General features: G+C 39.3%; 1 protein-coding gene across 1 annotated transcript in view; it reads left to right on the top strand.

Moving 5' to 3' along the window:
• The window catches only part of LOC102199254 (voltage-dependent calcium channel subunit alpha-2/delta-1), a gene marked incomplete at its 3' end in the record, with an annotated part of 68,450 nt that overhangs the window by 36,623 nt on the left and 18,002 nt on the right, over positions 1–13,825 (top strand). The window contains exons 6-10 of the mRNA XM_013910034.1: positions 6,591–6,722; positions 8,025–8,094; positions 8,717–8,767; positions 8,991–9,090; positions 12,486–12,644. Coding sequence (XP_013765488.1) covers positions 6,591–6,722; positions 8,025–8,094; positions 8,717–8,767; positions 8,991–9,090; positions 12,486–12,644 — 512 coding nt within the window. The remainder of the gene's footprint in view (positions 1–6,590; positions 6,723–8,024; positions 8,095–8,716; positions 8,768–8,990; positions 9,091–12,485; positions 12,645–13,825) is intronic.

Here is a 13,825-nt window from a genome sequence, read left to right as displayed (position 1 = left end):
ACCCCTTCTCATTACAGAGATGCACATCACCTAATATGCTTAATTGGTAGTAGGCTTTCGAGCCTATACAGCTTGGAGTAAGACAACATGCATGCAGAGGATGATGTGGAAAAAATACTCATTTGCCTAATAATTCTGCACTCCCTATATAGTCATGGCTGTTTAGATCTATTTATACCATCCCAAACTCAGGCTTTACTTGATGGGGCTGTTTCAGTCACATTGGATGTTAAAAGTCTTTAGCCTGCCAGCTCATACTACAAAGCGAGTGCAATATTTACTTGAAACAGTTTTAAAATATAGCAGGTAATCATTTGACAGATTCATAGTGAATGATCGTCACATATCCTGTAAGTATGTCTTGTAGTGAGAACATGTCTGAGGAGGCTGTTGGGTATTGTTGGAGAGCAATAGTCGCAGCAGGAAGAAACCATTATCTATGGATTGGAAGATATCCTGTTAAAGAGTAGTTTTGCTCCTTTTGTTATAAAAGTACATTTCTGATCATTTCATCATCATGTGCTGACATTTACCTTGAGTGATACAGCATAATTTAAATCTCGAGAGTCTCCCTGACATTAGCACAGCTCAAGTTGAATGTCAGTGACTTAAGGGTGCCTGGCTGAATAGCTTAAGTGTGGTTTGAATTATGTAATATTTTTAAGTGGCTTTTCCTTTATTCTATTTTTTAGATTTCAACTTGTGGGGTGATGTCCTTAATATAGTGTGACTTACGAGGAGAGGAATAAAGCCTTAGGTGATTTGCTCAAGTATGTGTCACCACAGTAGGCCTTGGTTCTCGAAGAACTTCAGAAAGATTCCAGTTTAATTACAATCTGGTTTTTTAAACCATCTTGCAGCAGAATTACTGAATGATGTGTGTTTGTATCTGTGTTTCTGTGAAGAAAGACATCTGTGTGTTTGTGGTAAGATGTTCAGTAATTGGTGTAGTGGAATCAGTGCAGTGGAAAGTAATGCGTCAGCAGTGACTTGGAGAGACAGCAGGATGGAATGACTTCCTCAGCATGGACCTCAGCCTGCTGGGGAACCGTCTGGCCCCAAGGTTACCTGCTTCACCTTGTTGCTGACCCCAGACACATGGGCAGAAAAGGGAAATGTAGATTGGAATGGAAAGCTGTCAGGTTTTGTTATTTGTGGGTGGAAAGTCTAGTTTATTAGCATTTCTTTTGAACTTGCTGTGAATTTGTCAATTTTTCCCTGAGATCCCTATCTGGCCTTTAATCTGGGCTGGGTGCCACAGCTACTCACGCTGCCTTTCTCTCACAAGGATGCTGTTTATTGGTAGCCTGTAATGAGTATGCATGGATACGCTGAGCTTCTGGGACCTACCCAGCGAGATGAAAGAAACTTTAGGTGTGTGTGTGTGTTTACGAGGAAGGACTCAAACCTGGCGGTACACTGTGGGCAACAATCTCAGGTATGGAAATGAAGAACCAGACCATGCAATTTTGTTTTGAGATTGAGACTTGTTTTTCAGATTTAAGTTTAAATTTCAAACTCTAGGAATATCTAGCTAAAGAAAATTATTTAAAATTAACTAATGTATTCAAAGAAGCACTGCGAATATGGAGAAAAATGTATGTCTGAGAGCATACGCAGGCTCATATATTGTGTCAGATATGGACACATGTGAAGGAGTATGTATTTGGTATTCCAGGTCAGAAGATTCATAGTTATTGAGGTTTCAACTCTCCAATTTAATCTCCACCCTATAAATGTTCCCAGAATAGCCTTTGCTCAGCTGGAGAAAATTAGATTTTCTGGGTAAAGTGGGTGACAAGTTTATGAAATCAGACTCATGTGTGTGAGGGCAGTATTGGAAAGGATACAGGCATGACAGAAAGATCACAAAAGCATAAAATGTCCATTGAAGGACATAGTACCAAAATAAAGGATATCAGACAAAATAGAAAATAGTTTAATTCAGTGGATATACAAGTGGAAGCCGAATATAAAAATGTAAAATTTATGTATTTATAATTCTAGATATGAGACGGGAAAAAATATTCAAGGAGTATCTCTTTGTGATATTTAGTAGGGTTACTATACATTGCAAAGCGAGCATGCTAAGCTAGTAGTATTTGTGCCACATTTCATGTCATTAAACTAATTTCATTATTAGACATAGATAAATGGAAATAGAAAAAAATGATTCAAACACAATTACTCTAAACCTAAAAACTGATTGTGCCACCCTTTACGGCAAGAACTACAATCAAGTGTCTGTGACAGCTGGCGAATGGCAACGAGTAGGGATGGGTTTCGAAAACTGGTTCTTGTTGAGAACCGGTTCCCACTGTTTCAATTCCTTGGAATTGTTTGCCATTTTTGCAAACAATTCCCTTATCGATTCCAGTCGCCCCGAATGACGTCACCACGTTGCGGAGTGTCATTTACCTGGCAGGAAACAGGGCGGCTCAAACGCTCAAAAGTTTGGTTATACTTTACGAGAACGGATGACAACAGGGCAACTTGCAATACTTGAAAAGTAGATATTTCATTTAAGGGAGGAAACACTACGAATATGCAAAAGCATTTGCTCACAAAACACACGATGACCTCAAATGAATGACGTGTTTTTAATTCCACTCTGGACTCGTGAATCTCAACCCAGCAGCAGCGGTAACGTTTGCACGTCCTCTCCCGTTAATGCGGCAGGTAAATAATCAACTAACAGTGCATATTATGTTAGCGCGATCTGCCTTATTACAAACCCTGCCATTACTGTGCATTTAGGCGACCATGATGAGAGAGACAGACAGAGTCTGGCTGCCTCAGATGCTGCCAGTTCTCACTGCAGTCTACCGGTAGCGTCTCTTTTCAGGCCAGGATAGACGAATGTCACCGAGCAGTGACTAAGTTTGTGGTAAAAGGCTTGCACCCATTTGCCACAGCAGATGCCCCCGATTTTTGGTAAGTGAATGTGTTTAATTGTGGGCAGGGACATTACTGGATATTCTTGTGTAATTGCTACTGAATAATTTATGTTATACTTTGTTATTGCTACAGAAGAATATTTATTTTATTATTTTACATTTACAAATTTTTTCCTGGGGACCCTGTGACACCCCATTGAAGAGCCATAGGCTGTGGATCTCTTAAGATCTCACTGTTGGGTTTGTAAGGCCATGTTACTCCTAAATTTCTATCTTGTTCAAAGAGAAGATATAAAACAAAGTTCTAAGCTAATCGAACTTAGTGTTCTCCTTTTTTAAAAAGAATTGATAAGAGAATCAATAAAGAATCGAATCGTTAAACAGAATCAAAAATGGAATTGGAATTGTGAAAATCTTATCAATACCCATCCCTAGCAACGAGTCTATCAAATTGCTTTGGACCAATTTCATCCAACTTTTTTGCAGACTTGTTTTCATTCAGCCACACTGGAGGGTTTTTGGCAAGTTGTCCATCAAAGAAGTCCCATACTGTTACAGTACATCATCATAAACATGTTTGACATTGTTTAATGTCAGATGTAATGCAATTTGCAATTGCATTGCAAAGACGAAATCAGCAAGGTGGCAAAATCTTTTTTTCAGAGCACTATAGAATACAGACTGTATATGAAGGATAGACCCAGTTTCCAGCCAATGTTTAACTGTCTTCCATCTGCATTCTGCAAGGCTGGTTACAATAAGAAGTTCAGCTGCAGAAATCCATAAGAAAGTGACCCTTTGTCTAATGTGATCTCTGATCTCACTAATTATTTTCCTGATGAGTTCATGGCCTTTCTGGTTTCAAGTGAAGCTGAATGTAACATAATGTTCTTTTGGTAAATTATGGTCTCTAGCCGAGGGCAGCACAGTGATGTGGTGGCTAGCACCTCACGCCTAAACAGTCCTTTCCATGTTCTACCCGTGTCTGTGCAGGCTCTGTCCAGGGACAGTGCTGAATGGTGTGTGTAAATGGTTGGTTCTCTATGTTTTAGCACTGTGACAGGTTGGTGACCTGGCCAGCCTCTTGCCGTATGGCAATTGTGATGTCACCACCTGTGATCCTGAATCAAATGAGCAGAATAAATTGAATGGATGGTCTCAATGTGATCGCTACAGTCTTAGGAGAGAGTGTCCCTTGGTTTCACTGTCAGATCCATGCTTGATATTTAAGTCCATTTATAAAGCACCAATATGGAAAAAAAAGCACTTAAAACTTTACAACAGATGCTTCACTAAACAATGAGTGACGTGTCAGTGGCCATGTCCATCTTTTGTATTCAGTAGATCTGCTTTTATTTTAATCATATATATTAAACATGCATTTGTTTAATTTTTAAAAACACTCCAACACTCCAATGCCTCCTGGCTATAGGCCAGTCATATAGAAGAATTTCTTGTGAGCTCAGCACAAATGTAGCCTAAAGTAAACTTTAAATAATCCATCGGAATCATCACTTTCTGTTTCCAGGTGTTTCTTGTGTTAATGGTACATTTCTTTTTTTATTATATATAAGAGATCACTGCATTTGATATGATTGAAATTATAAATCCTGTTGGGTTAATTAACTTGTCCAAGACTGTGGAACGAGTTTTTTTTATTTTTATTATTCAACAATTTCACACAAGTCTGTTGCTGCAAAAATGATTCCTAATTTACAAATTCACACATACTGTAATGTCATCTTGTGTCACAGGGAGCTCAGCAGACATCTTTCACCTTTCACACTCAGGGCAGTACTGCTTGTGATTGGAATTCAAGTGCCAGCTTTGTGTAGATGCAAAAATCCCTCCAGTTTGCTGCCTATCACTTCTGTCATCCAAAGGCAATTTTCACCATAGCTTTTGTATGGCATAAACAAATGTAGCGGGTGAGCAAATTTTGTGCAGCTTAGAAAAACAAAGACGGTTTTTATCTCCAATGATTAGATATTTAGCCAGCAATATTTCCATATCAGAGGTTATTTTGTGACATACATTATAGTCTTTCAGATATCCAACTATTATTTTAATTAGTAATGATGGGAAATTTAATGTCTTGTAGTTATCTCTCTCTTATGTTAAACTAACTATAAATAACTGTTTAACTGAGCATGTTGTACTGTAGCTGTATAGAACATTTTTGCTTATTAGCTTTCACTGTTATACAGTGTGTAACTGTTGCTTCTATAAGGAAAAGACTGATAATTAAAGCAGTCAAAAAATAGGGAAAATATGCACCAATCCATTTTGCATATTTTTGTGAATTATACTGCACCCACGATGTCCCAATGAGATTATGTCATCACTAGGTGTGAATTCAGTGTGGCATACATGTGTATCCAGGGAATTCATTAGTGTCATTGGCAATATGGGCAACCCGAGGATAGTCTTTCCCTTATGAAGCAGCAGTGAAGTTTAGCTTATTAAAGATTATGACTAACTCAGGGATATTCACAACCAGTGGAGACATTAAAAAGCAACAAATTACTAGTTAGAGGCTTGTGGTTGCCTTGTGCCATAATTTCGTCTTACAGTCTAGTACACGTGAGTATCATCTCGCTGTATTTAACTGTCAAGCTGTTTGGATAAAACAAGATGGCTTGTGCTATCTATCCAATAGCCTAACTTAATCAGTCTTCAATAAAAGGTATACATATAGTTTGCAGTTTTATCATTATCTAACAAGTGCAGTAGTATTTTTTTGACTCTTGCCTTAAAATTCTAAAATTCAATGATTAATGAGAGAAATATATTACTGTGTGTGCACACGCTTCATGCTCTCTCCCTTTCTATAATGAAAAACATGCACTCCTGGCAACCGAGGCTTCATTAACTCTTCACTCTAGAGAAATAGATGCAAATGAACACTGTTTGCTTTGCACATCAATGAGACACGTCACGCTCAATACAGGATAGCAATATGTCCTACACACATGCACACTATACTTCTAGCCACATGTCGAGATGTACAGAGTCCCATAAAAAAATATATGCAATGCCACAAAGTACAAAAAAAGTGGAAGATGGTAAAAAAAAGAAGAGCGGCAGAGAGGACAGATAGAGTTGGGGGCAGCATGTGTTGTGTCTCCATCCATCATCAGTCTTAATGTGGCTCTGAGCTGTCTGGGTGCTGTGTCATTACATCCATAATGCCTGTTGCCTCTCACAGCACACACTATCTGTCAAAAGCATGCACACACACACACACACACACAAAACTTCTGCACATGCAGTCATGCAGATTATTTGGTGGTTTTAGGTAAAACACTTTAATTGTGTCTGTGCAAAGCCATTACTTGTCTGAGTACTATTCCTTGATATTGATGCCTAATGCAAGCGCTTTCTGTTTGTGCTGGAAAAATATTTGGTCGTGCTCTGCTGGGCAACTGGGGTGACAGTGAGGCCTGTGTGTGAATCTTAATGAATGTGTTAAACTGTGTTGTCCATATCTCTTTGCTAAGCCTTCTAAAGATGATTGGAGAAAACCCACAAGGACATGAAAATGTTTATTTTATAGCTGCACACAAAATCAAAATGTAATTAGAGTATAATGTATTGAATTCTGCTTATGTTGGTGGGTTCATGACGTATTTCTTTTTCATGTGCATGCTTTCTTTTGATAAATGAGCTTTTCATGTGTATTTGTTCATCCAGCCACCATTGTGCTGAATGAATTAACCTGGACAGAGGAACTGAAGGAAGTGTTTAGAAAGAATAGAGAGGATGACCCAACCCTACTCTGGCAGGTGTTTGGCAGTGCCACTGGCCTGGCTCGCTATTATCCAGGTAAGGAAACAAAGGCGGGGGGGGGACAACAACCCAAACATTGCCTTTGAATAGGTTTTTATATGTCTGTTCATATAATTCTGAAGTTGTATGTGCTTAAATACACACTGCTTAGTAATTGAGGAGATGAGATAGCCTTTATTTGTCAGTTGCAGTTGCCCACAACCGAGTTGATAGACCTTGCCGACCGTACATACAATACACAAACATCACATTGGGGTGACAGGTCAGGCTAGGTAGCAAGGGAAAAAAACCATTGAAATGTGTAACAAAAAAGTATAATCCAGGAATGCACAGATATTAACACACCATAACACAATAAAACACAGACAAGCAACATGGGAGAATATTCCACTGTGTACAGCTGGATCTGGGACCGCTGCAATCTTCGATTGTGCCTCCAGCTGATCCACTGTCCGCATAATTAAGCTCACATTGACTTTATGTGCGTCTGCACTTGTCTATTGCTGTTCCCTCTTGTATGCGTGTTATCTTTGCCAAGCTATTTCTATTCATGAGATTCCCTGTCATCATCGACTCTATAGCTTTATGACAAAAGTTTATGCCTCATATTCATAAATTTGCATTGGCTTTGATTTATCCTTTCTTTTACTTCTTAGCATGCATGAAAGGCAGTCACTCACTCTCAGTATACTTCCTTGTTTTTATGGTGCCCTTCACTAATAGCTGTGCGTCTCCGATAAATAATTTGTGCGTGTTTTCCCTCCTCATAAATATTTTTAGTGATTTAAAACATGTTATAATGTAGACGGTGTAATAAATTGATCGATCCAATAAGCCTGTCATTATGTCACAGAATGTAGTACGTACACAACAGCTCCTGAGCAGAATATGACACTAAATACAATATGATTTTATCATATAACAATAATGGATTGGATTTATATATAGCGCTTTTCAAGGCACCCAAAGCGCTTTACAATGCCACTATTCATTCACTCTCACATTCACACGGTGGCAAGCTACGGTTGTAGCTACAGCTGCCCGGGGGCAGACTGACAGAAGCGAGGCTGCCATATCACGCCATCAGCCCCTCTGGCCAACACCAGTAGGGTAAAGGGTCTTGCCCAAGGACAAAACGACCAGGACAGAGAGCCCGGGGATCGAACCGGCGACCTTCCGGTTACAGATGCGCTTGCCAACCCCCTGAGCCACAGTCACCCCATATTAGTTAAATATATTAGAAATTTAGCCAAAATAGTATGTAGTGTGCTGTTTTTTGTTTGTTTTTCTGCTTTAATTGTGATGAAAACTCAGTACATCTCAAATCTCGTCTTTTAGCTTCTCCCTGGATGGATGCTCGTAAGACCCCTAGTAAAATAGATCTCTACGATGTGCGCAGGAGGCCATGGTAAGAAAACTGGCTCAAGGATAACAGTGTCAGTCAGAATACAAAACTTAAACTTTTATGTCATTATGTGTCTTTGTATATCTATTTCATTGTTTACATGTAGAGCTAATTAGATGTAAGCAGGGTTTTTTTTAATTCAGTCAAATAATTCAATTAAATAATGCCTATTGCATTTCAGTGGAATATTGTTATGATTATTATTACTGTGAAAATTTGGTGAATACATTTTTTTAGTCTTTAATTGATTGTTCCGTGCAGGTTGTATAAATTTGAGTGCATTCACACAGCACACAAATTGTATTCACTACAGGAATAAAGATCTTTTTTGTGATAAAATTTTGTATTGCTCTAAAAATAATAATTTGTAAAAACAGCTAATTGTTGATTGCTTTGAATAGCTACTGATTTGACCTTTTTTCATCTTTAAATCATTACCATTGAGGTATTAACATAATGTCATCCATATCGCTCAGTCTTATATTAATATGACAATGAAAATATGACTCAAGTGTGTAAAGTGTTATTGTATTTTCTCAGCATAAATGATTATGCAAATGGTTGGCCCTCAGAGTATATGTGTCTCAGTCCAGAAATGTGTTTGCATTCATTTATGACCATCTAGGTACATTCAAGGAGCCGCCTCACCGAAAGATATGCTAATTCTCGTGGATGCGTGAGTTGTTTGATAATCTTACTGATCCATAACCTTCCTGCATCCATCATGATTTCCCCTGATTGAAATGCATGCCTTTCTAGCTTTGCCACATAGTGTAATGTATTTCCCAAGGCAGAAGCAGTTCTAATTACATCGAGTAAAATCTCACAGGACAAGAACTGAGCAGACAGATTGCTGTGAGAAGCTGTCAGGTATTTCTTTCTTGGTTTTTTTTTTTTAGGAGTGGGAGTGTGTCTGGCTTGACGCTAAAACTGATCAGGACCTCTGTCAGCGAGATGCTGGAGACTCTTTCTGACGATGACTATGTCAACGTAGTCAGTGTGAGTATTATTAGACTGCCCACTTGCTGAATGTTGGGTGGTCTGTTTATTGAAGGTGACGGGGGTCAGAATTTACACCCAATTCGTATCCATTCACATACATCTTTACACATACACAACAAATGCCCATACACAGACACACACATATACACACAAATAAAAGAGAGGCAGAGAGATGGATGACCAGTAACGAAATATGGATTTCTCTCTGGTCTGGCCACCATGAAACAGGCCTTTAATGAAATACCCACTGCTCTATTTGGTGTACAGGATTAAAACTCTGCAGTACATGGCCCCTCCCCACCTCTAGGCCCTCAAATGTGGCTGTGGCTGTGTATGTCCATTCCCAACGCTCCTAAAGGAATTAAAGCTGCACCTCTGAGTGGAGTGAACCCCAGGAAACATTTATCACCCTCTTGTTCTCTCCATCATTTGTTCTTTTCATCACTGAGCCATGCAATTCCTGTCAGCATTTCACCATATACCTCCATTCATCTCTTTGTGTCAATGAATGCCCTTCCTTTACACTGTATGCCTCCACTTTTCTATACACAGCCAAGAAACATTCCTCTTCTCACTATTCCTTCTTTTTTTTACCTTCATTTTTACTTTTCTCGCCCACCCATCACTTCCATTACATTCTTCCTCTACAGCTTTTCATTCTCTGGCCATCTATTCTAAGCTTTCCACACTTGTGATTACACTTGAATAGAGCCAATCAGGAGATTGTGTGATGCGTAGATGGGTGCCTGTGGAGGTGTTTATTAAGACAGGTCTTTATAGAGATTGGAGCTGTCTTCGTTCTCCTTGCAAATGACAGCCATTCCGGCTTTCTTTCCTCTCTCGAGGGACCTTTTGTCTTGGACGTAATGTATTCGGTTTCATGGTGGACTTTTGATTCTGCAAAGATGTGCAATTATTGGCTACTGTTGGTGTGTGTGTGTGTGTGTGCGTGTGTGTGTGTAAAATGAGATGGTGAGAGATTTGTAGAGACACTGAAATCCAATTCAGTTTTGACTCAGTTTTATGACTTTTGAACTTGAACCCTTTAAAAGTACAGTGCATGAGTTATGATGAATCTATAGTCCAAAGAACTTGCCTGGTTGTATCAAGGTACTAAAAACTTCATTTAGGTTTGTTGCAGTTTAGACAAGTATTAAGACTATGTGGCTCAAACAAGCCAGCAGTATACCTATTTTATATAGTCAAGAACCATAAACTAAAGTTTGGTTGATAATTTTAACAATAATTCTTAGGGCTTATTTGCAACCTGTAATATCATACGGCTACCTGTTTTCATTGTTCCAGTCTGTCTTTTTTTACATTTCTATTTTTTAGCAGTTTTGTATTTTTAGCTGTCAACAATATTATTTGCTAAGCATAATGTCAGTATAAGAAACAGGAAGGTTATCAAAAACAACAAGACAGCTAAAGTCAAAATGAAATGGATTTATAATATTCCTGCTGCAATATATCAGTTACATAATGGTAAGTCAGTGTCAATTTCCTCCTGTTTCAGCAAAAATCATTATTCCTTCTGTCAGTCACCCCTCACCATATCTATTTCTTTCTGTCATTGATTCACTCATTTATGCACACACACGGACACACACACACACATGCATACACATATCCACTGCCCGATGTCTGGTCCTCAGGGTGTTGTTACCTGTCACTAAATCATTAGTCTCTGATATTACCCACAAATCCCTCCTCATTAACAGTAGCCCAGGGACTAAGTTGGCATTTGGTCACGGAAGATGCTCGCGCTCGTTCTTCACAGCAGGTCAGGTCAGACGATTGCTGATGGCTGCCTCTCTTCCTTTCCTTTTTTGCTCTCTCTCTCTCTCTCTTTCTGTTTTTTTACCCTTGTCTTCTCTCTTTCCCACACCTCTCACACCACAAGCCTCCACCACATTTATCCAGCCTGCTCAGCCATGTTTTGCTGGCATCAATCTTTTAGCCAGCGTCAGTCCAGTGAGCAAGCCTGAGTAGTAAACCAGAATAGAAGACAGTCTGCTGGGATTAGAGCTTGAAGATTAGTCTTCTCTCTTGTGTCATCACTAATCCATTCCCAAGGCCTGGACCATCACACACACATATAAGAGCTGTTGTAATAGGATCACGGCAGAATAGTGGAATTTGCGGTAGACTGCGTTCACATTCATGTGCAGGGCCAAAAAGGCAGTCTTACAATGAAAGAATATGGCTTTTTCTTAGTCATTCCACAGGTCTCTGTATAGCAGTGTTTATTTTTTTTTTAATAAAGTAATTAAATCAGATAAAACTATAATTCTCTGTCACGTACCCTTTATGAGATCATTATTCTCTAAAAGGCAAACACCTCACATTCGTGCTTAGCCCCCCACCACCCGCCACACACACACACACACACACACACACACACACACACACACACACACACGTTCCCTTCCTCTCACTTTCTGCTCCTCACCATCCCACATGCTAGACCCACCTTCTTCACTTCTGCTTTAGATAGATTATGTGATAACAGATTCCCATCTGCTCTACACAGTCAGTCATGTGAACTTCCATTGTGTGTTTTGGTGTTTTGTGTTGTGCGTGTGCCATAGCCAATATTGTATTGCTTTCCGGTCCAGCAGAGATGTGTATGTCTGTTATTGTCATTCTAAAAGGAACTTCAAGGCTGCCTGGTTCCCTGGAAACGCACACAGACACACATGCACACATACTGATCAAGGCAGACATATAGTCAGGGCTCTTTTTGCCCCCCTGCTTGTCTTTGTACATCAGTGTTTCAGCCTCCCTATCGGCCATCTCGCAGAGATGCATTGATTAGTTGAGATCGATGAGGTGCAGTATTGTTTCAGAAGAGTTCTGCTACACAATAGATGTGCTGGGAATGGGACAGCTGGCTGCTCTGCTGTCCCATGCCCTTCCTGCACTATCATTAGAAGTTCTTTTTGTGTTTTTAATTTATTCTGTCTTTTTACTTATTGCCATTGGGAGTTCTTTAAAAATGCCTTTCCTCCTCACTCCTAGGCACTCCTGAAGCAAACTCAAACGTACCTCATTTTTTGGGGGGTGGAGTATTTGTGCATGTGTGCACTGTGAGGTGGAAATAAGCAAGTCTCACCTTTAAAAAAAGACGATGAGGTTGCCTAAGCTCGTTTCTATATAACAGAATCTTGTTTCCATGGGTACCAAATCGTTGAGCTCTGAGGATGTGAAGCAATTAGTGGAGCTTGATGAATGTGTCTGTTTACCACTGCCTGATAACAGCCAAGGCCAGGTGGTAGTGTTTGTGTGTCTGTGTGCGTGTGCTGCATTTGTATGATGTGTTGAATTTGCACACATGTTATAATTGTATGAATAAATTTCAGGTCATAACTCCTGTCCTGTCTGTTACCCAGTTTAACACACTGGTGAAAAACACGGCGTGCTTCGACCGTCTGGTTCAAGCCAACGTGAGGAACAAAAAGCTGCTGAAGGATGCCGTGCAGAACATCAGCGCTAAAGGAATTACAGACTACACAAAGGGCTTTGAGTTTGCTTTTAAGCAGCTCTCTGCGGTAAGAAAAACGTGTTATTTTGTCTGACTTTGGGCTGAGAGATTGCACAAGTTGTAAAGCAAGTTTTGAATGAGTGTTGCCTCCATTTTTGTTGACAGCCTCAGATTGTTGTGTTTTACTGCCATCTGCTGGTTAAATGTGTTGCCTCAACTCAACTGCCTGGTCAGTGAAAGAAATAATGCAATGTTGCATTTGATTGACGAGAACCTCAGTAATGATGGAACATTTCCAAATAATACCTCCTACTGCTATTTCCTGAACACATTTCCTTCATCTGATAGAAAAATCCATGAGGTCAGAGAAAGGTGTGAAGGAGAATTTATAGCGACTCAGGAAAAGAGAAACAAATGCACCTGCAATTTTGCCGACTCCTTAATAATGTCCAGAAGATGGACTACAAAATGTGTGTCTTGGTGATCCAGTGTAACTCGTTTTCTCCCCCTTGTTTAGAATTTCTACTATTAAAGTAAAATTCGCTCCAACCTTAAATGCACCCCAATCAATTTTATAGCTCATAATCTCGATTTGAGTCTGTATAAATCTACATTCTTCATGCATTTTTGGCAAGAAGCAGATTTTATTGCAGCAGTGTAATGTTCATAGTCCACCTGTAGGTTTAACAGCCTGCTGTTGAAAATTCAAAACCTATCAGCAGGTTGTTGCGTGAAATAGCTTTTAAAACGCTTTTAATTAACATTTTCATGATCTGTGCCACTTTGTCAGGTTTGCTATAAATTTTGGGATGTTATTGTCTCACTTCCTGTCATAAAGGATGGTTCAGTTTATCCGGTGCCAAAGGAGCTAATAAAGGAAGCACTGAAGCACATTTCAGTGTAATTAGACATTTCAAACCTCTTATTATAGCTAACACACAGAAACGTCCAGGACAGTTCCCTCGATTATGAACTTTCCTAATTGAAATTGACTATTCAATCCCATCCCTTACTTTTTACTGAATAATATTAATGCAGGAGGTTAGAAGTAGTGCATATTTGATAGGATTCAGAGTAAGATGCTTAGAATTTTTGCCAATGAATCTAAGCAGCTGTTCATAACCTTTTCTGCTGGACAAAGCAAAAATATATGTCACTATATGAAAAGCAGGTGGATCTTCATAACAAAAGGTTTTATCTATTGGGCGAAAAACGTAGGATTTCTCTACTCATTTTTATATATATATA

The sequence above is a fragment of the Pundamilia nyererei genome, unplaced genomic scaffold (genome assembly GCF_000239375.1).
Source record: "Pundamilia nyererei isolate P.nyererei 1_Seehausen unplaced genomic scaffold, PunNye1.0 scaffold00035, whole genome shotgun sequence".
Taxonomy (NCBI): Eukaryota; Metazoa; Chordata; class Actinopteri; order Cichliformes; family Cichlidae; genus Pundamilia; species Pundamilia nyererei.
Note: the sequence above shows the minus strand (reverse complement) of the source record. Positions and strands in the feature narration are given on the sequence as shown.